Below are 27,891 nucleotides of genomic sequence, written 5' to 3'. Positions count from 1 at the left end.
CGCCAGCTCATCCCCAGACATGGGGAGAACATGCAAACCCAGCCAAGGTTTGAACCTTCTTGCTGTGAGGAGATAGTGCTAACACTGCAACATACATCCATACAACAACTACATAGCACTAATAGTCATATTTTTAAATGGTATTATAAACCCACAAGATGGCAGTATACTCCATACTTTAAAAAGGACATTGAGTACTATCATAAAGGATTACACACAACATTTTCTATGGTAAAAGTATTACATGCCTGTGCAATGCATGACCAGTTTAAACATAATCTGACTGAAGTCTTGATGTCTTGATGATGCTACATGTGATTAATTATTATAAATACAGTCTGTACTTTAACTGTATTACTATATGAAACAGGTTGTCTACACTGACAACTCTCATGGCACACACACACACACACACACACACACACACACACACACACACAAAAGCAGTGTGGGAGTAAGTGAGTGTTGCAGGGCAGAGAGTGCATGTGTGATGCCCATTTAAGGTCGCTACCTAAACCTGAAGAGCAGCCTCGGCATAACTGGCATACCACACAATATGATAACCGTGGGCTCAACATGGACTGTCAGGCAGGGAAAAAGAGAGACAGAAGGAGAGAGGGAGGGGGGAGAGGAGAGGCAGATAAGTTAGGAAGGAACCTACAAGGTCCTACAGGAGTAAACTTCTAAATATGTGACTGCCAGGAATGTGAAGAGATGTGACCTTCACTTTATCCTTTGAGCTTTGGAATGACATGTTGCTTAATTTAGTGCTGGTACAAAACAAGACGCACTGAAACACTCAAGTTCTTTTCTTCCTTTCCATTTGGCTCCTTTTGCTTCTTATACTTACTTACTATACTTTGCTTTGAAATAAAACCAATGTGTTATTAATCTAATGAACCTATGAATATTTAAAGTACACTTAATGTTGGACCTCTGCTGTGTATTTAATGACCAGGTTGCACTCACGCTGATTCATTCCCAGGCTGTTCATATCAGGGTTAATCAATAGTCTGTAATTTATGCTCTCGGATGTAGGACAACATGCACAGAGAAAGACGGCGAGAGAGAAATAGAGCGGGAAAAGGGCGAAAGGAAAAAGTAGAGGGATCTAGGATGCAACAAAAGCAACGTGAGAAACGGAAAAAGAAAGAGAAAGGTGAAGAAAAGAGGGAGGGAAAGAAGGGAAAAGCTACCTATAAAGAAGTTGAAAGAAAGATGGAAGAAACTCATAATGAGGGCATAAAAAAAAGCAATGCACGGAGCAATAAGAGATGGCAGGAAGGGCAGAATGATGGATGGAAGAAGAGATCTTGCTTTCTTTCTACCCTCTAGTCACTGCTGCTAAGTACACAGCCAGCAGGTTATAGACCCAATAAAAAGTCTGCTGAGCTTCTTGTTTGGATAAGCGAAGTCCCCATAGACCAAACTGCTCTCACTGCAACGCACTTGCAGTAGCAAATGGATTGTTGTCTCTTCAAGCATCGCAAAGAGAAATTCTGTTTAAAGTCTGAGGTGGCACGCCAAATACCATCAGCCAACTCTCTACTGTAAATGTCTGTAATGTCTGCGTTGCCTCGATTCAGCTTGTGCCAGCTGTTCCTGTTTGTCTGTGCTTTCATGATTTTCCAGGCTGCATTCACATATGTCATCAACCAGCTCACGCATGAATGTAGATGGTTAACAGACAGATCATCATATGCATTACATTATATTTGTTTATGGGTACAGATTTTCAAGATTGTGGATGGCTTGTCCTTAATGGAACTCAGAACTGTCTTATGAAACAAAACTGAATGTAATCCTCTAGTTTGATCTGCTCATTGACAGAAATCTGAAGAACTTTTGTAATTTGCAACACTCTATTATAATTATGTTTAGATTTTGTCTGAATCCAGCAGTAAAAACAAGGCATTGATTGATATTGGTGCAGTGGTTAGCACTGTTGTCTCACAGCAAGAAGGTTCTTGGATCAAACCTCAGCAGGGGCCTTTCTGTGTGGAGTTTGCATGTTCTCCCCATGTCTGTGCGGGTTCTCTCTGGGTACTCCGGCTTCTTCCCACAGTCAAACGACATGCACAAGTTAACTGGTGACTCTAAATTGCTCCGGCCCCACTGTGACGCTGATAAGGATAAGTGATGGATAATAGAAGGATGGATGATTGATATTAACATGACAGCTTCAAGTTGTCTGCATCTGGATGCGGAGGATTTGAATCCTAAACTGTAGCCCCACAATAAGACACTTTGACGTGCCCAAAATGAATCTTGAAAATCAGATTCATGATTGAATCAGGATTGTTTTTGAATCTCAAACTGCTTTAAAAATACCATACACTAACAACATAGTCCACTTGTCCTATTTAATGTTGCAGGACACTGGAACCTACTTATGGAAGATACCTTTTTGTTCTCACAGTATAGGGGCGTGAGTGTCCTTTCTGCCTCTTTAAATGAATCCCTCCTCAGTCTCAAAGGGGAAAGGTTGTTCTTAGGGATAGCAGTGGAATAAGCCAGGTAGGCCACTCCTTTCATAATACTGTAACTCCCCTAAGGCACTCTTTCCCTCTCTCCCTGCTGTCTCTTTGCTCTCCATCCTGCTCTCTCATCCTCCTTCCCTCTCTCATCTCCACCTATCACACTCGCTCGTAAGTACTGCATCTTTTTACCTCATCCTTTCTCTCTCTCATTGACAGCATCACCTGCACATTTAGTGACCATTCTCTCTCTCTCTCTCTCTCTCTCTCTCTCTCTCTCTCTTCTCTCTCTGTCTGTCTTTCTCTCTGACACACACACACACACACACAAACACACAAACATGCTTACACCCATCCCCTCCTTCTGGCAGAGCAGGGCGATGCAGGACCGGCAGCAGCAGCAGCAGCAGCAGCAGCTGCTCTGACACATCCTGGCGTGACGAGCACACACACGCCGAAAAGGCAGGAGGAAAGAAGGAGAAGGAGAAGAAGATAAGGAGGAGGAGGGAGGAGGAGGAGAAGAGGAGGAAGAGAGAGAGAGAGAGAGAAGAGAGGAGAGGAGGACACAACTCTGCCAAAAGGACGGCAGGAGGAGAGGGAAGGAGAGCAGAGGAGACGGGTGTTGCAGCCATGTCAGACACACCTTTGCAGAGGAACGGCACAGCAACAGCACCGTGAGTGGATGATCTTTATCTTTATAGATAATATATTTTTTTATCTATCTCTCTTTCCATCTCTCCCCTCCTTGCCTGCATCCCTTCCACCTCTCTCCCCTCCATCTGACAGGCTGGGTTGTCATGGGAACGGGAGCTCCGTCATGGTGAGGCTGCTGCTCAGTCATGACTGGCAAAGAGACACGCTGTACACCATGTACACTCCTCCCTCTTCTCTCCTTTCCTCTCTCTGCCTGTCTTTTCTTCACTCAGCCTCACACCCTCTCTGCAAACCTTTCACTTCACCGCACATCACCCCTTCATGCCTTAACTGTCTCATTCTGTAATCCCCTTTCTGTCACTGTCTTTGTGTCTTTTATATGTGCCTTTCCCCAAAACCAGTCCTGCACTCCTTCATCTTTATCTTATTCAACCTCTCGCCATCTCTTTCCTCAGATATACTATGTGTGAATGTGTATCAGTGTGTGTGTGTGTGTGTGATGTGGCATGTTTTAGCATAGTCAATGTGGAGGCTGCAGGCTTGGTCCATCCTCTGTGTGCCAGCACAGTCCGCCATGCTGCAGACCCCTTTTTCCCTGTGTGTGTTTTGCGTGTCTGCATCTAAAAAGAAAAAAAAAAGAAAAGGAAAATCAACCTAAAAAAGGCTTAAAACTTCTATTTGCATGCATCCCTAATACGCCAGTAGTCATAAAATCACAGCAAGACAAAATATCAAGCAATCACTGGCAACGTGTTAAGAATTGTGCAACACTGGTAGTTTTTTTGGATTGCTGTTCAGATGCTGACTGTCAAGTCTTTGATGATGTGTCCCACAAGTACTTGTGCAATATCAGCAGATTTCTGCTGCATTTCCAAACCATAAAAGGCATGAGAGAAGAGAGAAGAAAAAAATCTAAAAAAAAAATTAATTCACCTTCATTTTACAATGAATCAGCAGCATTCAGTGCATCCCAAGATTGTGCAATTCAATTCTTTAACTCTATTGCACCAAACATAACACTTGACACTGACAATATTATCTGACTATATATGGAGCAAGTGCCAGGTGTGGCGTTACACAGTGGGCCTATTGCTTTAAGAGAAAGTTGCATTATGGGTTGTTTGTAGTCTTGTTGTAGGCTAGTGAGTTTTCCCTCCAACATCTATCTTCACAGGGTCAGTGCAGGTGTTTCCAATGACACTAATTAAGGCTGTGTTCCCTTTATTGTAGCAGAGACTTTCACATGAACCAGCATGCACCCACAGCAGCACCCTGACTCTGCTTGACCCGAATGGAACAGAGCCCTAATTACTGTAGCATCGTTGGTATCACCTGACAGACACACAGATTATTACAGGTGAATAATACAGCCCGACAAGAAATTACTTTGAGTCAAACAACATGACTGAGACACCCAGTGAAGAAAGACCACACAGAGGTGAGATTTATGCTTTTTGTTTCATACTAGCTGTATACCAAACTTTAAATTAATTAACTAGAAATTAATTATTTCAGCAGAATATGATGGAACAACAGTTTTGGCAGCATGGTAAAGGTGTCTACTGTTTGTGTTGTCTTGCAGAGGTCAGGTGTATTTTGTTTACTATTGCTTTTTTGATATTTTTATTATGTACTGTATAGTTTGTTCTTTATATTTTTATTCTTATGGTGTCTATTGTCACTGAAAGTCTATCTATCTATCTATCTATCTATCTATCTATCTATCTATCTATCTATCTATCTATCTATCTATCGTTATCACCTTGTTAACTCATCTTAAAAAAAAAAAAAAGACACTTCAATGAAACAAAAAACTCACCAAAACCTTTAGTCTCGTTTTGGTCTCCCTAAATCTTTGCCGTCCCCCCCCCAGTGCTGCTCTGAGCTCCCAGTCTGAACAGAGTCAGCTAATAGGACCGCTAGCCGCATGCCTAACTCAACTAACAGCAGCTACCATTAGCAGCAGTTTGTGATTACACGGTTTATATGCTGCTCCCTATTTTGTTCGGAGTATGAATTGTACAGGTGGCTAACATATTAATGAAAGGAAAGCGTCGATGATGAGGACTGCTACATATGTGTTTTCGGTATTAAACCTTCCTCAACTCCATTGAAAAGATACATTGACGTTTATTGCGGACCGTGTCATTGTGAAATATGAAGCGAAAAGCTTAAGAAGTCAGCTGGGTCAATTCCTGACTGAGTCTCATTGACATAAAAGGCAAAGTCTGTAAAATCACTTCTGTTGCACCTGAGCGTGCAGCGACCAGCTGCTATATGAATTAGTGTGGAGAGAAGTAGTGACAGTGATACTGTAGTGAGAACAGAGGAGTGGGAGTTGTTCTTCAACATTCAAAGCTCTGTGGTGTACTGTGTGGTATGCTACAGAAACGACTGAGCTGCTTATGGTGGATGTTCCCTTGAAATTTCTGATTTACGGGCCAGTGCAACTTGAACATCTTATTTTTTTTGCAAATCTGGTGCATGCACATTTGATCCAACAGTGCTGTGTCCTTGTGCAGGTATGTATGGTATTATTATGATGATCACACAGACAGTGCATATTTGGTTTGCAGGTTAAGTCTTGAAAAACCCGTAGATGCTGCAGATTAGGGGATGCTGAGTGGTTAGCCGCTTTGAGTGATAATCAAACTTGAGGTTCACCTCCAAGCTCCAAGAGTCTTAATCAGCCCTCAGGCAGTTTGAGTGACAGGTCGGAGTGATTACCGTGTCCTCTGTCAGAGCCGCACCCAAGAAGCAGACAGAGAAAGTGCAGCGAAGCCTGAAGCCTTCATCGGTGCATCAATAGTTAATGTTTTAATTGGCAAAATGAGACAGTGCCGTGATTCACTCTCACATCCTCTCTTTCCTGCGTGTTTTCCTCTGTTCCGCGGGCTCTGTTTTAATCATCGTGTACACCGTACTCTCAGGGTTGTCCACTGATTCAGCAGAAAGACGAGATAGTATTTGTGGTCATGTAGCGCGCAGACACCACAGTGGCAGATGGCCCAATCTCTGTTGCTATTTATTGCACATTCAGGAAAGTCTTACAGGGACTAATAATGACAGGATGAAGTGAGCATATACAGCAAACCAGAGAGAACACCAAAATAACCAGCATATTTGTTATTGTTATGTTTTTAAATGAGTGGCCGTCTGTCCATCGACATTTATCGACCAAAAATACATTGAACAAAACAAGCAATTTGAATTCATATTGAGCACGTTTCATTATTTTTGTACATTCCATAGACAATATAATTTTTAATCAAAAAATAAAAAACTGATTGATTTATCAGGAAAATAAGCACAATTCCATACAAATGTGCTTTACACAGTGAAAAAAAACCCCCACATCAAATCTTAAAGCATTAATGCAGTTGTAGACAAACAAATTAGAAACCATATTTAATAAAAAAGTGGGGATTTTTCTCCACTCCATAAAAATGATAATACCAGAATGTTAATTGTAAACACTGAATGAGAGAGAGAGAGAGTGCAGACTACATAGCAGGAGAAGAATTATTCAGAGAAAGAGGTTGCAGAAAGAACGTGCTGAGGTGGCGATAACACAAGTGTCCGGAGACTAAAACATCTGCTTCTCCTCTAAAATGAATCACAGGATAAAAAAAATGATTAATCTGATCTTATAAATCCATGCAGATACACATGCATTGATATGTATCATGTATGTGCATTCTTCTCCCTTAATACGAGAGAGACAAAAGACTGTCAGACACGGGGCAGCTCAGTTTATCGTAAACTGGTACAATAAATCATGTTTATGAGTTATTCTATTATCAATTATTCTGATTGTGAACAATGTGAGAGGCTCTGCTTCCATCTGCAGCCATATTTTTACAGGGTGCGCTTAGGTTTTTCTTTTCATGAAGTTGTTTGAGTTGTGGCTAAAAATAAAATTTCAGAGCTTGCCATCAGCTTTCAAACTTATCTAGGGTCTTGTAGTTTTTTCAGTAAAATAAAAGTAGCTAGAAATGCCTTTCCATGCCTGCAGCAGACTGAATTATTAGTCTTATCAGTTAGAAAATACAGCGAGAGCCGATATCTGATTAGTTGCTGAAAGCCACTGAAGTTCAGCCGTCAGCAATTTCTTTAGCCAAGACTCACCTAGACACTTGCTTTTGTTAAATTAGACTGGTTTGTAGAGGAAAAATAAACATACTTAGCAGTGAGGCCGCAGTGCTCAGTCAATTGGCTATATTAAATCCAGGGGAAAGTGTGCTGAAAATAAGGAGAGGTTGGGAAAGAATATCAGAATTTTAAATACTTTTTAATAGTTTTTAATTGAACTGTGTGTCAGACAGACAGACAGTGTGACATACAAACACAGCTTGGCCTCCCTCAGTGATGTATAAAATATGAATGAGATCAAGTGTGGCACTCCCATAGACAGAAATATGTCTGTTTGGGTGCTTTTCCTATCTCCCTCCATTCTGTCTCTCTCTCTGTCACACACACACACACACACATCCAATAACTTAGTCTGCAGAAGAGGCCGGTCTGTTCCAGATGCTCTGTATTTTGGAGAGAATTGAAATGTAGGAGTACTAAACTCAGGAAAGGCAGGCAAATAAGATGGCTGCATTATTAACCTAACATAACACACACACACACACACAGTTATTTTCTTTGTCCATATTTGCTCATTCCCTCTAACTCCTACTCACTCATTGCATGTTGTTATATTTCTGTGTGTTTTCCTGCCTCTGGTTCCACATCTGGAGGCCATTACCTCTGGGCTGGGATGGGGGGGAGGCGGAGGCGGAGCTGGGCTGGCTTTGCAGTGAGGTCATCGCGTCGTCGTGGCGATGCAGAGGAACAATGATGCTGTTGTCTCCGACGACAACCAACCAAAGCTGACGCCAGAATTAAGTGATTGAAGGGGAGGGGGAAGGTAGCAGAATTTTTAGGGAACGAGGAGAGAGTTAAAAAGTAGGAGGGGTACAAAGTGGGGTACAAAGGAAATAAAATATATATAAAGTAGAATAATGTTAAAGTAAAGAGGTATGATTTGTAATGTGAGCTGCCAACATAATGATGTGATTGGTGTAAATCCAGATCAAACAGAGACTGTTAGAGAGGCCAGAAGTCTTCAAATACTGCTGGCTGTAAAAGTCAGACAGCTGCAGCGCTGAGCCTGGTTTCACAATATAAACTGTATATTACTAAGACCTCAAACGTTTCATGGTTTATAACCTGCATGTGACCACATTAAAGATGCAGCAATGTGTTTTAATAAAGGCAGGTCCCAGGGTTAAACAGTTTTTATTTTAGTATGTTGATGGTGAGCCTCATGTGGATATTATGTCAAAATTGTCATGATCTCAGCAGAATACGTGGAGAATAAAAACACTTCAATTTCAATCATGACAACTAGCAAAATACAATGCGTGCAAAATGTTAGCATCTTGACAAAAACTTTTTCCTAAAAAGCAAACTGAAAAATTGAAGATAAAATCAATTCCAGCTCACCATGATGCATTAGCAGTACGAGTCTAATAACGATTACCATAAAGTCCATTGAGTTAACAATTGATTACTCATAGAAATATTCCAAATATTTCCATATTTTCACCCTTATAAAGTTGATATGGGGCTTGTTTACTCCTCCAGGAAACATGAAGCAACATTAGCATTGATTTGAAATCTGGTCTCTTGCTACTTAATGAATGTGTAAGTTCAATATTGTCTCCATCAACTCCTGAGGGCAATATCTGACTCTAGATGCTAGCCAGTATGTTTGTCTGTCTGCTGTATGATGGGGAAAAAAACTGCCTTGGAAACAGCACTGTGTTAGTGGAGAGAGTCGACCAAGACAGTAAACTTGTGGGCTCTAAAGCCAAAATAATAAGCTTGACAACACAGACTGACATTGCTCCCTCGAGCTGAGGGGAACTGCACACTGCAGCACTTTTCACACTCTGCACAGTCATTTGACCCATTGTTTATAAAAAGAAAATATTGATTAGTGTAGCTTTAAACAGTGTAGTGCTTTGTTATGAAAAAGAGAAATTTAAATAAAAATACAATCGAGCTGCACTGAAAAGTTGCCAAAGGGCAAATAAACAGGACAAAAACGCAACAATTTACATTCTGCCCACAACATCGAAATGTCAAAAAGACTAGAATAATAATCTAATCTTATAATGTATCACTTTCCAGCTTATATTTTAGATATTTTGCTGTGTAACAGTATTATAGTGCTTAGTTTTCTCAGTTATACTGTGTAAACGAAGCTAGGTGTTAAATATGAGTCAATGGAAAGCAAGTTATAAAGTATTATAAAAATTGTGGATTTAATGCAAATAAACCTGATGAGGAGGTTTATATCAATATAGCACCTGTTGCAAACTTCTAGAATACATTTATTCTATACATACTATAGAAAGTCCATTTCTAGTTTTGGTTAATTTCTTGTAAACTAAAACATAAAAGCTGAAAATGCTTTTTTACTGCGCAGAAGACTTGAAGCAGATAAAGAAGGCAGCACTTCTGAATTGATGAATCTGCAAGAGACTTGTCTTTGTGCATTAGTTTGGAAATGACCTTCAAGTTGCCATATGTGGTTCTTGACTTTTAACAGCTCCCTAACACCTCTAAACATCAAAATCCCAGAGAACCTTAAACGTTTAACAGTTTGCATGCAAAGAAAGAAGCTAGAGCTGAGGCCTAAGTGTCACTTTTGATTTATTCAAGTCTTGTAGCTGCCCAGTGGCTTTACGGGACAGATACTCTCCAGCTGCAGTTATTTATTATGCATTTTTTTAGAGTAATGCAGTGGCTGTTATGTCAGTGTGTGTGTGTGTGTGGGTGTGTGTGTGTGTGTGTCTGTGTGTGTTACATGCCTCTGTATTCCCTAAAGAGTCGACCAGGACTGCTTCTGCTGTTTCTCCTTATAAGGACGTTTGCTTGTGGAAGGAGGGAAGGAGAAAAAGGAGAGAGAGGAGGACGGGAGGCATTGAGGGAGAGGAGGAATAAAAAGTGTGAGGAAGAATTGATAAATGGAAGGACAGGTGGGAGACAAAGAGGAATGGAGGCATGGAGAGAGAGGATGAGGACAGGGATTAAGAGGAAGAGTAGGAAATAAGGGGTCAGGAGGGAGACAAAGAAAGATGGAAAGAGACAGAGGTTGGGAAAGAGAAGGATAAAGGGGTGATAGTAGAAAGAGAACGAAGTAAGGAGGGCAAAGATGCACCATGGGAGGTGAGTAGGAAAGGGAGAACAGGTTATATAGATGCAGGGATGTAGCAAAGTGGGGAAGAAAGAAAGGATGTGTCTGACATGGGAAAGGAGATGAATGTAGAAGAGGAAAGAGGAGGAAGGATGGAGACAAAGAACAAGGGTAATAGATGTAGGAAGAGATGGAGTGAAAGAAAATAAAGCGTGTAAGAGGATGCAGAGAAGGAATGGATGAAACTGAGTTAAAATAGGGAGAAAAGAAAATTGGGACACAGGTAACAGTGACCTATTTACACAAGCCCTCCTGTTGTCTATGTGTGTGTGTGTGTGTGTGTGTTTGCAGTTTGCACTTCCAAAGATGCTCCACTGATTAATCTGCATGCATCAATTCATAGAGTGAGTGAAACAGTTACAAAACTTTTTCTCTCTTTTTTTTTTCTCTCCTGTTCCTGTTTTTGACTGGAACGTATGATCAGAGTGACCAGAAATAGATCCTGAAGAGTCAGCCGTACGATTGTTTGTGCATGGGCGGCATCACTGTGTGTGGAACTTTATTAAAAAGTCTTACTTGCATGCTACATTGCCAGATTTGGCGCTTCTATTTATGATTTGTTCTTTCTTATCATCACTTACCCTAAATCTGATAAACTTCCAAACAATAGATAATGATGTGTAGGTCTGCACCTTCTCAACCAGGCATTCATTTTTGTATGTTGTCTGTCTGCTCTCTGTTGTATATTACTATTTTACTCCGACAACATACAGGAAATTCTTCGCACAGGCTGCTGCTGCAGGGTGCGCATAAAGCAGCTTGACAGCTCCCCAAAAATGAAGCCAAATCGATCACCCCTGGTGGCTGGCTGTTAGTTTAGGAAGCGCTTGATTTGATATGCAGCAGTGTATAAAACACATTTTAAACCTCAATATCACAGTTGATCATGTGCATTTAATTGTTAAATTAACAGCCTATAGTTCAGGAAATAACGTTTATAGCAGCAGCAATTTTTTTAAACATAAAAATGTGCAGTGGCACCACTTGGCCAGTGAGTTTTATCCCACAACATGATTGAAGTTTTTTTTTGTTTTCTGTTTCTTCATAATTGTAACGTTGTCATTTTCATTCCCTGTTATTATCTCAAGATACTTTGTTGTCCAAAATACCTGCAGTGCTACAGTATGTGTTTCTTGGTTCAGATTACATTTTATATCTGGAAATAAATTGATTAGCTCCTATATTATATTCTTGACTTTTTTGAGTTGCTGTTTGTATTTTTTTGAAAGAAATTTCAAATAAACCAAAATGCCAATAAGTTACTAAAAATCAGTGAAAGGAAAGAAAACAGTGACAGTTCAGTTAATAAAAAGGAAATGATCTCACCAGCTAAAAATAAGACCTACCTTCCGTGTAAATGTTTATTTTAGGAGACTGCCACTTCAGGCACAGATCTGAGCGATCACAGTTTGTGATAGGAGGCTGTGCTGAGTCATAAATAAGCCTAAATCCAGTTAAGATTTAGTTTAAAATTTTGTTTAGTCTAGTTTCATCTTCAGACTGTTCCATTACACATTGTCTCCTCTTTCTGATATGACAAATGACTCCTACTTCCCTTTCCATACTTCTGAAGTTTTATTTTGCTCTTCCGTCTTTCTCTCTCCTTCATTCCCTTTCCTTTCTCCCTCTCTTCTCACACCCCCTTACCTTCATGCCATCACATCTCTCTCTCCCCCTGCCCCTTCCCCTTCTCTCCCTCTCTTTCTCTCTCTCAGCTGCTCCTCCCAGCTGTTTAATCACACATGGCTCATGCCTAAAAAAGAGAGAGAGGGAGGGAAGAAGGGGACAAATGGGAGGAGAGACAGCGAGTGCAAAAGAAAGAGTGGGTGATAGAGTCAGAGTGAAAGAGAAAATGCGAGCAGCGGGCTGAGTGTGAGGCACATGGCCAGTGAATGAGAGATCTTTGCTTCCTCTCAGCGCGAGCTCCTTCTCCCACTGTCTCCTCTCTCTGGTTGGATTACTGCTGAGGAAGAACCTCGTCTTTGGATACTCCTCCTCTTCTCCGTCTCTTCTCTTCCCTCTCTCCTCTACTTCCCTCCCCTCTCTGCCTCTCTACCTCTCACTGAGGGAGACTCCAGCTCTCTTCTCTTCCCAGGTCTCACGTCTCTCTCTTTCTCCTTTCACCCCCCTTTCCCCTGCTTCTCCCTCCCCCCTCCCCTCAGGATGTCGTGTGAGGAGGCTCAGCTCCACAAAGAGAGGCTGCAGGCCTTGGCGGTAAGTCAGAGTGTGTTTAAACCGTCCATTTATGCTCTGCCCGTCTCTTGATGTTTCTTTGACCTTCTGTCTGTTTGTTTTGCTGTCGGTGACTTACACGGCCACCATGTCTTCATCTCTTTGTTATTCATATAATATGTCGCACAACTGTCTGGCACCTCAGAGATCCTACAACTCTACTAGTCTGTCTGCCTCTTTCACTAGTTACCCCTCTCTCTGTCTCTCTCTCTGTCTCTCTCTGCCTGGTCACATTTTTCATTCATGTTCCACTCACATCAATTCAAACACATAGAGGGGCGGGAAAAAGTATCTGCATCTGTTTTTTGTCCCTTTGCTCCAATACCAAAGTTCAAGTTTACTGAACACAACAGAAAACGTGGTAGACATCACGGTGACCCCTTCAACTTCAACATGGAGCAATAATTTATCAAGCTTCTGAAACCAATTACCTCTAACATACAGTATGAGCTCATAACACATGAATCTAAAGCTGACCGTACATTGGCTCCATTAACAATATAACTGACATCCAGTGTGCAATCTGTCATCCACCTTATCTCGTGACAAAAGCTAAACACTGTTCACTGCATGTCACTTTTTTTTAAATGTTGCAAATGCATCAAAGACATTTCTGTGTCATGTTACTTTTCATTAAATTCAAAAGTTAATTAGCTTAATGTTTTAGAAGCACTGCAGCATGACATCATACCCTCCTACACCCATTTTTTTTTGTAACATAAAAACAAAGTAATTGTTGTTACACACGTAATGTGCTTCACTCCCTCACTATCCTTTCCTGCACTGCTGCTGTGTTTGTCTTTCTGTTCGTGTCAGCTTTTCATCTTATGTCTTTTTTTTTGGTGGGGGAAGTCATAGGAAAGTTGGTGGAAAATTAGTTCTTTCAGTTTTTTTCTCTTTAGCCAGATGTCTGAGGTTTTTAGGTGTAGAAGCTTTCCAAAGTACATTGATCTCAGCTGCGTGGAGGTCAAGAATATGTTTTCGATACTCGGCATTATGTTTCATGATCACCAAGGCATCTGTTGAAGTGTTTGGCCTGGTGCTGGTAGGACTACAGAGCAACGGTTAGACCGGGATTCACTGCCTGGGACTAAATTTGGCGCCAGCGAGGAACCACAGCATACCACACACACTCAAGATGCACAGAGGCACAGGAACACACATACACACATTTAAACACAAGTGGGGGAACAGCGGCAGTGGCAGATGGAGAAACTATTTTGGCCACGTTGATCATGGCAGCCTTACCAGGCTGCATGTATTTAAACCAGCCAGGCACTTTAGTGGAGAACGAGCGGAAAGTTCGCACGATTTTGAACAGAGTGGAACAAGCATTTTTCTTTTTTGCCATTCTTGCATGTGCATCTGGCAAGACACTACAGAATCATTGATTATGTGTAAATGAGTTTTGGTTTGGCACAACAGGCCAAGAAAAACTGCAGAATATTCCTGCGGCAACTGTCGTAAGCACTACAAAGAAAGCTTTATTTGGTCTAAATCTACCCTGCCATCTACTATCAGAGATCCTACTGTAAGTACGAAAAGCTTTGACACACATTTAAAGTAAAGTCAGGTGGTGAATACGAGGAAATCATTTGAGCCTCTTTGTCTCCTCCAAATGAGCATCTGTCTTGTCTCAACTCTGTGTGTGTGTGTGGACTATATCAAGCACAATAACAGCACTAATAGCTTTCAAGCCCTACCAGGCACTTAAATAGAGAAGGGTTACTATTACACTAATAGTACTAACAACTCTCTGAGGCATCTAAGCTCTCTGTAAGCCACAGACTCAGCCAACCAACGCAGCAGGTCCTGTGTAAATACAATAGCTGGACAAATACCGAGAGTATCTGAAATGGACAGAAAAGGAGGTTAAAATTAACTGTTGACTTGAAAGTGTCTTGTCTGGCTTTCTGGATAAGCATTACTTAACCCCTGTAGAGAGGTGTACAGTGTACACACTCACACGCTGTCTTCGGTCTGCAGCTGACTGATGCTAATGATTTCATCAATAATTGATACTCTGAGATTTCATTGTCCTCACCATCAGTGTCCGACCTCATCAATACTTTAGCAGATCTCGTGCCAAATTGGAAGCTCCCTCTAAAATCAGAGACAGGGGTTAGACCAGTTCTCTTTGTGTCTGAGCCACCCATCATATTATGGACTTCAAGTTAGAGCTCCTCGTTTTCATCTATTGAACTGAACCCCCGTCAGGTAGCAGACAACAGCTGTCATTATAATGTGGATTTATCACAGAGACAGGTCTGTGTGCGGTGTGGTAAGGCTCATGAATAAAGCATGGCACTAATGGCTGTGAATCACTACTTCTTTTTTTTTTTTTCTTAGTTTGGCAGAAAGGACGACATACCTCTCTGCTCAATCACAGCAGAGTGAGACAGTGCAGTGAGAAAGCTTACAGAAATGTGACTCTAGACAGCTTTTCACAGCCACTTCTCTCCTATGTCACATTTTAAGTGAAAAGGAGTTCTAATAATAACCTCTTTTTCTAAAAGTTATTTTACACTTTGTACAGGAAAACTAAGATTTAAATTAATCACCCAGCTCTAGAATGACCACACACCACAAGCATGCAGTCCGTCTGCCGGTCTTGCGATTTCATACATATATACATACTATATAACTTTTTCTATCAGTGCTTTTATATTATTACTGAGATGAGCCCTTTTTGTAATTTTTCTGCTACATTTCTTACCCATCATAACTTTGTGTGTATCTGTCTATGTGATGAGATTTTATAAGAAGTTGATCATTCAGTAATATATATGTGTTCACACATTTTTCAGTATTTTATCGAAGAGTTGATTTGTCAATTGGTTCATTTGTCCAAAACACAAACAGACAAAAATTCCCACAGTCTGATAGTGATTACGGCTGCCAGCAGTGCAGATTTCCATGGTTACTAATGGGTCAGATTAGGGAACAGTTGTGATGTCATGTTGTTAAATCCAGACCTGTAATTGGTATATTATTAACATGTAATTATAGCAGTTGGATGGAGCACAGCCTGGTCAGGGTTCCCTAAAAAAGTGATTACGTGTGCATGCATATGCTTGTGTGTGTTTTTTGTAAATTCATGTGTGTTCACCAAAACCCTACGTGTGGTTTTGAGATCAGCCAATGACTGATGAGCGCTTCATCTTTCTAATTACTTGTTGCCCATGTGGCCTGCCAACCGCAAACAGCGTGGCAAAATACATATATGTGTGGGTGTGTGTGTGTGTGTCTTTTACATGCACTCATTCACTAACTTCTCTCTGTAGTATCTGTGATATGTTTGTACAGATGACCTCAGCCCTTTGGACTCTTAGCTGCACGCTACACACACACATACACACATACACACACCCAAACACACAAGGCCGCAGATTGTTTGAGGCCAAGTCTAAGGGGAATTAGGAAGTGGTGCATGAGGAGTGAGATGATGGTGATGGTGTAGGAAAATCGTGTGTGTGTGTGTGTGCATTTGTGTTTGTGTGTTGGAAAAGACAGAGAATGAGGAAATGACAGCTGCTGGCACTGTGGACGAGACAGAGACTGTCGGGGACCAGAATTATTTCAGTGGAAAAAGATAACCTTCAGCTCAAAGATCAAAATCTCTGTGCCTGTCTCTTTTGCTGCTTTGATGCTTTGACAGTATTATTGCCAACCCCGCAAGACTAATATGCAGCTATGAATGATTATATTTCCTATATTTGACCACAAGTTGATCTCCTTGGATGAGGACTGAAGTAATCTGTGTAGCTCAGGGTTGTTGTGGAAGCTGGTCAGTGTTCTGGATCCACTTAGTGAGGTCTAACGGAGGGAAGTGAGTGGGGCTGGGTGAAGCTGAGGGGGATGCTATAGCTAGACCTTGGCATGCACAGAGATTTGTGACTGTGTTGTGCAGTGGAGGGGTAATGGGCTGCATTCAGAGAGGTAAATAAAGTGGGGGGCTGGGCCGCCTGCAGGGATGTGTAGTTTGTGCAGTTTACTGCACTTATGGACTGACAAACTGGCAGCATTGAACCCTTGAAAACAATTTGGAAATTATTGATTGAGGCTCCAGTGTTTTCTTCTAAGAATGGGTCACTAATAATAACTTTAGGCTGTGATCACAAACACCTTTTCTCTGTTACTTTTAGTTGTTTTTCCATCACACTGTGGCTATTACATCTGAATCATGGGGCTCAGGTTTAATGGCCTTGTGCTCCAAGTTGAACGTACCTGTTAGCTGTTTCTGTCAGTGCACATGTTGTGCTAATATAACCTTTCAAACACTTTTAAATGCTTTAAAAGAAAGGAGCAGTTCTTACAGTCTTCCGGTTTGTTACAGATTAGCCTTTAACTCTCTGTCATTTGCTTTTATTTGCAGCAATTTTATCTTAACTAGACTAGGTAATGGAAATTACATAAACGGTTTCAAACCACTGTAAATGTGTTTTACAGCAACAAGAGAATAACCTCTGTAAGAGATTGTTTGACCCTTTGTTGGTTATGTGCTCACAATTAAACATGTCTGACTAAATCACCAACACATCCTTGTATTTGTGTTCATAAACTCGATCTGAGGTGGACTGGATACAACTTTCCAGCCCCAGAGAGCTGCAGCTAAATCAAATATTCTGATTCATGGTGAGCCAGTTTAGTATATATGCTCATGGTGTATGGTTCAGACTGCTCAAATATGATTGTTCACTGGCTTTCCTGAATTAGTGTCTTAGTGTCTTTGAATATTTGGAAGAGTGGGTGTTGCCAGCTACCGACTGAGCAGATTGGATCCTGGGAGGTGGCAAGGCGAGGCTTGGTTTATGGACTTAAGCAGTTTATGGGGGTGGGGATGGTGCTTGGGGCAGTGTCATTTTGTGGGGGAAGGGGGGGTGTGGTTTGTTGGGTAGTAGGGGGTCTGGGGCACGCCAGGCATTACATGCCATCTAAAATTAGCAGCAGCTGTCTACTGGACATTCTGGTGTGTTTGTGTGTACATGCGTGTGTGTGTGTGTGTGTGTGTGTGTGTGTGTGTGTGTGTGTGTGTGTGTGTGCGCGCGCGCGCACAAGTGAGTGGGGTTAGGGTTCAGAGACTTGAGACAGGCAAGATAAATGCAGGTCTAGTGGGCACTGCTGGTTCTGAAATTATTTTCATGACATTTGAGCTTAATTAGATAGTAAACAATGCAGAGAGGGCCAAGGGACATGCAGCAAAGGTCATTTTAGCAGATATAAATGTAACACAATATTAGCCTTGTTACTCTCCTGATACCAGATACATCCTGGTTTGCTGATAGCAGTGGCCTGATTTGTTGACTGATGAAGCAGAAGTCAGGAGACATCAAAAAATGGTACCAGGTTGTGTGTGTGTTTGTGTCCGTCCATGTAAATGCAGCAGACTTGGGTCTCACCTTAATATGGACATGATGAGTATAGTCACCACTTGCTGCTATCGCATGACAAAGGCACTCAAGACATTTCAGTGATGTGCTAAGTTAGCATTCACTGACACGAGCATTGGCTAAAGAGTTAGCAGGTTAGCGTTCTGTTCACTGTAGACCTAACAAATTAACGTCACATATAGTCACCACTAATGGCAAAATAGATTTTCACCCCAAAATTGTCCAATTAGTTTTAAAGTACTGAATAAAGTCATTCACGTTGTAGGTATTAACTAACTGTTCATGTTTTTGTCTGAAGATATTTTGAGTAAGTAAGTGCAGAATCAAACCCATGACATTTAAACTGCAGGTCAATTTCAGTCTCTGTTCTCTAAGTGTTCAGGTATGGCTACCCGCAGCATGGAAGACGATCTTCACTGTGAGATGTCTCTGCTGGGTGTGTTGGCATGTGCAGAATGTGACCCATCAGATCTGTAGCTCACTTCTGTTCATAGTCTCAACACCAGCAGCACATTAATTTGAAGCAGAATTACATCACTGCTTTACCACATTTTAATCATGTCTGTGTGACCTCATCCCGCAAGTGTAAGTTTATACGCAGGCATAAGGCAAGCCCACTCCTTGCTTCCAGTCAAACTTTACTAATCTCTATAAACAGATATCTGCATATGAATGCAGATTCTTTTGGCATCAGAAGCACTTAGGTTTCCATCTGTAGTCCGAGTAGTATTAACCAATTATGTTTTAGTAGGCTTTAGTTTCATGCATGTAAACAGTCCATGTGGAGAGCAAAAGATTTGGAATGCATTGGCCTAAATGCTATCAATGTGTATCAATCAAACTGCAGAGGAGGTCTTTGACTGGATTTCCATTATCTGTTATCCGAATATTTGTTGGCTACACTGAAACCAAAACATCGTCCATTGTCCCAGGAGTCTAAATTGATGTCAAACGATAGCCGATGGGATTAAAATTTTCTTTACTGATATTCTTTCGGTCTACTCTTTTGATTATCCCTCTCCATATTATCAGTATGTTTGACTTAAACATTCACTGAAACAACTATCAAAGTTTTCATTCAAGGATTTATTGGCTGCATTCATACATGTCATGGTTTTCTTCTTTAATGAGTTTTTTTCTTTGTCCAGGTAAGATTGAGGCCATTTGAAATATTTGGTCTTGGACTCTGGTATGCCTGCTTGCGTCTAGTTTGTTTGTCCGGGTGAGAATTATTACATTTGCCTGAAAATATTATTGTTGGTCCTCTTAGCAAGAGCACCACCGAACAATTTGTTAAGGATGAGAATGTTATACAAATCAACTATAAGAAACACCCAAAGACAGGAGGAGATAGGGTTAGCAGGGACATCAGACAGACTTTGAGCTTCTAAAATTATGTCTTTTCTGGCACATACACCACAGGAGAAGAGTGAAAGTTCATCGTGCTGAACTTAAGTTTACAGGAACTGTAATCAGATACTGTAAATCCAATCCACTGCCAAAATTTTCAACCCTGTAGGATGAGAGGTTACTGAGTTCTGTCCAATCCATGTGCCTTTTCGTTTACTTGTGAGGCTAAACAAATCAACTAAAATGTTCAAAGGAAGAGGGCCTTACTCATTTTAATTATTGAATTTTGTAGTGTCCAACTTTTTGGCTGGTGCAAACAGTAGTGGGAAAAGTGATGTCCCTTGTGTAAAAGCTCAGCTTCAAGCCAAGTGGGGCCAAACTGTGAGTCAGAGTGTGGGAAGTCATGAGTGTGTCACCAAGAATGTCAACATATTTTCCCGAGGAGGAGGATGTGTTCTCTGAGGGGAAAATACAGCGAATAGAGTGCTCAGGGTCTTTCTCCTGTCCATTCAACTGTACAAAGGGTAGTGATTAATTTCATCTTTTTATAGAGTTGTCAGTTTGTGTTGCAAATTCAGTGACAGTGACGATCCCTCCATCTGATGAATTTTTGTTTTGACTGAGATGTGATAGCTGGACTCATGAACCAATCCAAGACTTCTTTGTAGAAACTCTATGACTCCAGGGAGCTGAATAGTCCTTCACTGTTAAACTCTTGGCACTGAAACTAAATTCAAGCCAACATTCAGTAGTTTTTCTATTCATTCACTTACAACTAGGATCAAAGGATCAAAGCAGCACTATAATAAAAAGTCAAATTTTCTCCACATGTACACATAAAATATGGCCCAAGATATTGGGTGAAGACATTGACACAACTAGGATTTTGTTAGAGAGGAACATTTTAGCATTGGCTCCTTGTATAGGACCATTTCTAAAACTGCAGTATTTGATCTGAGCCCATATCTGGGATTGAGGAACTCTCAGGAGAGAATTCCAAAAAGGAAAACTTTGACGCTGCTTTGGGAATAATGGCACTGAATGAGCAGTAGTACCATATGAGGAAGCAGTGCCTTATGCATGCTTTCATGCAATTATTTCCAGAAGTTCTCACAACGGCAGCAACCACTGGAGGGAAAAATCCGATCTAAAGCTCACTTCTTGGCGAGTTAGATTGTGTTCAGTAATGCCATGGTTGCATTTATCTGAGATTTTTGCTACTGCTAAGGCATCATTGATGCCAAGACACCACACAGCGGTTTCTTCTCTTTGGAGACAGGATTGTGGAACTCTAGAAAGTTTTCACAGCAGTAATAATTTATTCCAATTATAACCTGCAATGTATGCTTGCCTGGATGAACACTATTTGATTGGCCAGCACAGTAGGTTGCATTGCGTTGCAGAAAAAGTAGAATTGGTGTCAGCTTTTTTATTAGACTGCCCTCCTTTTGTTTGGTTTGGGTTTTTTTTTTTTTCCGCATCCCTCTGCAGTGGGCACCCCACTGCATTGCCTCCTGAAATGAATGATGAGTCTGTGTTATTTGCTGCAGAGCTATTGTAGAACAGTTTAGCAACCACTCATATGAACTATTATATTTTGTATTCAATTCTGTTTGAAGCATGGGAGAGCCCATTCTATGCATTGTCTTTCTCGAATGTGATGGAAACCAAATGTCACACAAACTATCTTTGATCTGCATCTGTCAGGCATCTGTCCGTCTGTGTCTGTATGGTCCAGGATTCTCCAGCACAGACACACACATCCTGCCTGAGTACTGTTAGTGTACTGAGGCTATGTTAGTGTCTACTTATCTGTGTGTACATTTTCGTGCCTGTGAGTGTATTTGCTTTTGGTGATTCCGTGGATGTGTATTTGCACATTTGTGTGCTTTGCCCCATTCCTCGACCACATGTCCTTAACAGTCCTTGACATCTGGTGACCATACATCTACTGTGGCTCTCTGACTGAGCTTCACAAGCCATGGGAACTGCTGCTGTGTAGGTTGCTGTGGTGTTTGTGGTTGTACATACATGTGTGTGCGCATGTGTGTGTGTGTGTGTGACGGAGAGAGAGAGAGAGATGACCTCAGGTTTGGTGCAGATGTTTTCACAGCCTGGGTGCAGCTTTGTGATGTGTTCTCCCAGCAAGACGGATACATTCAAGTTGTTTTCTCTGTTCTGTTTAGCTTTTTAGGTCTGTTGTGTTCGAGATGATTCAGATTTTTATCTCAATTAAAGATTAGATCTGTCGGAATGGGGTCCTGTGCATCATAAAGTTATGTCCATTTCTTGCAACAACAAGACATTTGTTCACCACAGCTGACAAAAAACAGGGTCCTCCAGTGGGGAGGAGAACTCAGCTTATCATTCTGAACAGGTCCAACTCCAACCTACAAAATAGATGTGCCCCTTTAGCTTAGACCATAAACCAAAATCCTGTCACCTTTCTGCAATGGTCTGTAAAAGCTTAAGCTCCAAAAAATACTCTTAATGACAAAATACTTTGTCAGTGTCTGCAAAACCAACCCAATGTGACCGTCACAAAATTGGTTTATATAACTATTTTCTGTGGTTTGGTCAAGTTTGAAGAGGAGTCTCGAGTGTCAAAGTCAGATGTCACCCCGGCCTCCTCCTCTAGGAAACTTGCCAACATCCTAACAATGTCACGCTGCTTTTGCTTTCGCCTTTGCTTCTGAGAGACACCAGTCATTATTCACAATGTAAGCATGATTCATATTAAGTGTGAGAACAGACAGCTATTGCTGTCATCTTTCTGGTGAGGACAGTGTACTTCAGTAAAAAGTGTAAGCAAAAATGTGGATAAAATGCACATCAGTAAAAAAACACTATTGCACTATTTGCAATAGTGGTTCCACTACTTCTTCTTGTAAAAGTCATGTAACCTAAACTTGAAAAATCTCCTGTTTTCTGATACTATCAATCTATTCTGTACAGCTCTGTCCTCTCTGTGTTTCTCTTTTCTATTTAGTTCTCCTTTTTATTCCATTCTGTGTCACTCTTCGCTGAGTTTTACTCCCTTTTTGAGAGGTGGTCTGAGGTTTATTCACATTTTGGGGTTTTCCCTGATGGTTATATTTAGCCAACAGGAAACGTCCCAGAAATCCTTGTTCTGCTCCCAGAGAGGGAGAGAGAAAAAGAGAGAGACATAAAGCCACATACACATCTACATTATCTCATGCCCTTCAGACCCAAGCAGGGTTGTACTGGGATCTGCTTTGTTTATATTCCCATCCATGTAGTGACTCCACATTGCCACAGTCTGTTCAGTATTTTATTTTTTATTTCAGTTTCAAACCTCCCACTCAAAGTAGATCTAGCCGGGCCTCCAAACGTTATTCTAATACCTTATTCATCCCCACATGAAGTTAAGGAATGTTCTCCCCCCCTCAAGTTCAAGTATTTAGAGGCTTCAAGGCCTAATCCCTACCTTTAGATAGCCTGTGTACCCTGACCCCCCTCAATCCTCGATAAGCCCTGACCTCCGACCTCTGTAATACTTCACTTCCTTCCTGCGTGCGCCCGGCAATCATTCTCTCCAGAATGTGAAGTTAAACGTTACATCTCACTCATCCACGCATCAATTTAAACTGAGATGGACTACAGTACAAGAAGCCATTAAGTTTCTGCTCACCTTTTTAAATTGAAATATTAAAACCTTAAATGCCCTGAAGGGATCTCATCTTGATAACAGCAAAACCTTCAATCAATACAACAGCATGCATTAGTGCACCACCATGCACCCACTTGTTTTTTTTTCCACTGCCCTAATAAACCTAATGAAACTCCTATTGTTCTGTATGAATCCAGAACAATCAAACTTTTGAATGAGCTGTTCTGAGGTGAGATTTCTTACTCTTCTGGTTTTTTTTGTCTTGCAGGAGAAGCGAAAACGACAAACTGAGATCGACGACAAAAGAAGCCAGCTCGATGATCTGGTGCTACAACTTCAGCATCTCAAGGTTGGTGTGTGTTACAGTATATTTAAAACACGGGAGTGTTGCTGCTACTGGTGAAATTACAGCCCGTCCATCTACAATCCGTCTTCATTCAATGTGTTCCCAACATATTCCGTGCATGTGGCTGTTTACACACGGCTTCTATTTTTGTCAAGCTGCTAATTCCTAGCTCTGCATTTTGAACAGCCATGTAAATACTCAGAATTAATAATTATAAGTATGGCAGTGATTACAATTTAAAGGTTTTCTATGTAACATTCAGGAAAAAACCTTGATAATAATGAGAACTTTAGCTGTTTAGTGAACTGTAGTCAGCATCCTGTTGCTTGTACTCGCGCTCCATAGGTGCGACCAATTCTGCTATGCTGCAGTTACATGTAGGTCGTTGGCCCCGGCCTTGCGTCACTCTTGAATGGTTGAAACCAATCGTTATTTAGACCTTTACTGTAATGTTACATAATTTATTGTTGCCTAAAATCAACACTGTTTGTCTTAATACATAAGGTAGTATCATGGCAAGCTATAAATAATAAATCCACTTAGACAGTGTTTTGCCAAGCTACGGGTAACTAGCCAGCTTCAGTCCAGCAACACTGCATGTATCTGGCTGGCTGGCAACAACAGCCAACAAAGTGATCTGCAAACATCAAGTGAACCAGTTTACCAGCCAGATCAGCCCTGGAATAAATGTATAAATCAGCTAATGTTCTCCACCCAAGACAGTATTGTTCTATGTCTGCTAGCTATCAATTCATCCACATGCAAGCCAACGTCGCCCAGTTAAACCCATATATTTTACATTCTTTGCAGTAATATTAGCTTTGACTTTGGACTTTGTGTTGGACTCTGTGTTGTTGATGTCAGTTGTCTGTTGACATTAGCGGATTCCATTTCTAAGCTAACATTAGGTAGTGTTGCGTACTGTTGACACTGTAGAGAAGTGGAGAGAGAAGGCATTCAGGGGCACACATCAAAATCACATACTTTGGTTTTGCACAGAAAATTCATCCCAAGTCCTTTAGATATAATTCAGTCCACAGAGCTCACCCATTAGCAATAAAAAAGTGATTAAAGCATAAAATTGCCATAAAATGCCTCACAGTCTTCCATAAAGCACATTTAATCTTGTGTAGTTTGGACGATGGTGCTGTTAAATTGTTTTCCTCTTGATCTCACTCAACATTGTCCCTGAATTGTGATGTACTCATGGAGCGCTCTACTTTTTGCTTTATATTCACTGTCTGAATATAACTGATAACAGTAACATTTGGTCTACAAATATGCTAAACATTGCAAAAGTCTAGGCTGCTGTATGTGAGAGATAAGAAATCCTTAAGACTTGATTGAACAGTTATTTTAAAGTAGATACTGAGAATGATGAGGCCAATGTAAAGGTGAAGGTAAGGCAGAGAGTTCACGTTTGGTTTAGAAGTTAGCTGATGAATGGCGTCAACAACGATGCTCACAAAAAAGCTTTACAAATGTGTCACCCATTCATCTCTTTTAAATCAATCCTTCTTTCTTTCTTTTTTTTTTCTAAGCTCTCGCCTTGACCCTAAATGACACATGAAGATAAAGAGACAGAGCGTGCTCTCAAAGATACATCATATGTCTTCCTTTACAGTTTTGTTCTGGACCTGCACACTGATTTTACGCATGTGCATGTGTGTTTAATTACTTGCACGCACACATGAATGTGTTAGATCCATTTAACTCATTCCATCTAAACATTAAAAAAATCTGTGTGCTCCTGGTGTGCAGGCCAGTTACAGCAGAGTTTCCCTTGGCCAAGCAGGGCAGGCCTGGCTGTTTTCTTCTTTCTAGAAAAACAACTCAAATCCAAACACACATAAACATGTCCCTTAATGATTACTGCCAGCCGCTACTGGTAAGCCAAGATTTTGTTTCAAGTAAACACTGATTTGACATTCAAATAGCAAGTGCTGTGTAAACGGAGGCACAAAGTGCTGACAGATTGTGAGTGTGGGGGGAAAAAAAAGCAAACAGCTTTCAGACATCCTTTTAATTTATGTGATGTTCTTGAACCTTTCAACCAATGAAATATGTGTCCCTTGACCTTGAACACCAGCTCAGAAAAACACATGACCAGCCCTGTCACCAGATATAGGTTAGACATTCATTTTGTTGACTGATACACCATGTGACATCCCCTAAAATACATTCTGCCTATGACGTTTAAGACTTCAATTTCTGTTCCCTTATCATATTTTTGATGCATGTTGAAATAAAAGTAGTCAAAAGGTTTAATCCCAAAACGCCACTCAGTGTCTTGTACTTTTAGCTTACGGAACTGCTGCTGATGATCAGAGGAATTGCTTGGAAAATGCTGCTGCACACATGCAGGGTGGGTAGAGTAACGCCTGTGGCTACCAATTATACAACAAATATTGGTTAAGCAGTTTTAATATTTGCAATAAAAATACATTCCATTCTCTAATTAGAGCATTTAAACACACTTGGCATGAATGACTCCTTTAATTAAATAAGTTTGATTCTCACATGCTGCTGTTTTCCAGCATTTAACACCCACTTATGGAAATATCGACCAAAGAGGAAGATTGATTAAAGCCATATGCACAATGTGTATTTGGCCATTAGAGAAATGTGTTCAGTGCTGTATAACCATTAATGAAGCTGTTACACCCAAGTCTGGCCTGTTTTAAGTCTAGGTTTCAGATCCAGTTGCAAAACAATACATTAAAATAATAATCTAAGGCTTACTGGTCAGATTAGTGTTCATCTTTACTATATGAAAGGGCTGCATTTTGTTGTATATGTCATGAATGTAATGCTGACCCACTTCTTTCTGCTAGTTTTCTTTTTTTCTTTTTGGACCTGATATTGGTTACTCTGCATGGAAAGTAATAATCATACCAAATTACATATGACATCAACTGCTGACATTTCAGACTACTGCAGCAACTACACTTTAGACTGCTGGCTTGTGTTGTTTTATTCAATCAATGCTGCATTGCAGAAACCCCCCAGGCAAGTCAACATACTGTAATTACACGCAGTGTTTTCATACACATAAATGTCTGTTTTCTTAGTCTTCATCATTGGCTGATTAAAATCAAGATCACAAAAGCTTTTCCATTTGTTTTATGTTTTATTATGATTTTGGGCACTTTTTTTTTATCTGGCAGTAGTAAGATCAGAGGAGGGGAGAAACACTTGGTCCCCCACCGGAGATGTTGCGGTTCATGGTTAGCAACTTAAACCCCAGGCCACCAGGGCACCCACTTGGTGTCTAGTAGCTCCTTCCTGCTGCATAGGAAATGATGCAGCCTACATTACCTGCTTTTAATTGAGCCATCATGGATGAACAAAGAAGGGAGCCACCACCATCTCAAAGACAAAAATCTGTACATGCATACAACAAATTAAGAACATATCAAATATGTGAGCTTGCCTGCGTCTTGTCTCTATTCCTTCTCTTTTTACTCGCTGTGTTTCAAAACAGAAAAAATGAAAAGAAGTAACATATACAGTATGATTCAAATGCACCCTGACCTAAACATATTACTGCTTTTCTATGTCATCCACTGACATAACAGGGAATTGAACCCCTGCAGAGCATATGTACTGTTCTGTATGGTTTTCTTGCATACAGGACCAGCAGGCCTGATCTCCAGATGTTATCGGCATCTGGTCACAAAGTCCCATTTAATGGCCATTACCTCTGAGTGCCACACAACCAGGCAGCATGAAGCAGGCTTTGTAGTATGCTCTCCAGAGACGTAGTGGCCTGGGAGAGGAAATGGAGACTGGAGCCTAGAGATTTGATAAGAACCTCTGAGCTGCATGATTCAAGCCTCTCAGAATGGAGGCGTTGATCTGAGTCTGGGACCATGTAAACAACGCAATGATTTCAAAGTACAGTTAATCTGACCCAGCATTTTCAGTTTCAGCCTATCCACACAATATATGGTTCAGTTTTCCTGTGGCAGTTATGTATTTTTGACTTTAAAATTATTTCTGATGAATAGCATGGACCTTTGTAAAAACAGCCCCAGACCTTCCCTTTAAGAGTCCCGCTCAAAGCGGTTGTGTGTCAGAGCTCAACAGGAAATGGAAAGTCTATTAAACAGCGTGAGAGGGAACAGAGAGGAGGCTGGTTCTCAGAGGAAACAACTGGTCGGTTCTCCAGCACAACTTTATTCATCACTGATCTAGTGGTCAAGAAACTTTTATTTACAAGTAATCCACAGAGAGGTCAAAGGTTAAGGTCAGCCAAAGGCCAGCATCGTCCTCTGGATAAATATGCTTTCTTTGCCTCACATACAGAATATAGTCTGTGGGGACACTTTAATGATGAATTTTCTTCCAGTTGAACATGATATCATTTTATATGATATCACTAGCATTAATGTAGGTGACTGCAAAATAGTAACTCTAACAACATTGATGGGCAAAAGTAGCTATAAGGGCTGATGCTGCCACAGGCTGTTTAACCAGGAGAGCTACTGTATATTTCAGATTTTTATTTTTATTTTTCAAGAAAGACAACAACAAGTCAGTGATTTGGTAGAAGACAA

At 40.9% G+C, this 27,891-nt stretch overlaps 1 protein-coding gene across 6 annotated transcripts in view; it reads left to right on the top strand.

Moving 5' to 3' along the window:
• The window catches only part of palm2akap2 (PALM2 and AKAP2 fusion), an 89,508-nt gene that overhangs the window by 9,989 nt on the left and 51,628 nt on the right, over positions 1-27,891 (top strand). For 3 of the 6 annotated variants that reach the window (XM_019259561.2, XM_019259559.2, XM_027278632.1), the window contains exons 2-4: positions 2,849-3,151; positions 12,546-12,597; positions 23,255-23,335. In XM_019259561.2, coding sequence (XP_019115106.2) covers positions 2,849-3,151; positions 12,546-12,597; positions 23,255-23,335 — 436 coding nt within the window. Of the gene's footprint in view, positions 1-2,552; positions 2,649-2,848; positions 3,152-3,796; positions 4,570-12,545; positions 12,598-23,254; positions 23,336-27,891 lie in introns of those variants that run through there. The other 3 variants (XM_019259558.2, XM_027278633.1, XM_027278634.1) reach the window with 3 other exon arrangements.

Source organism: Larimichthys crocea, chromosome IV, assembly GCF_000972845.2.
Source record: "Larimichthys crocea isolate SSNF chromosome IV, L_crocea_2.0, whole genome shotgun sequence".
In the NCBI taxonomy this organism is placed as follows: domain Eukaryota; kingdom Metazoa; phylum Chordata; class Actinopteri; family Sciaenidae; genus Larimichthys; species Larimichthys crocea.
This window is presented reverse-complemented; position numbering and strand designations above follow the sequence as displayed.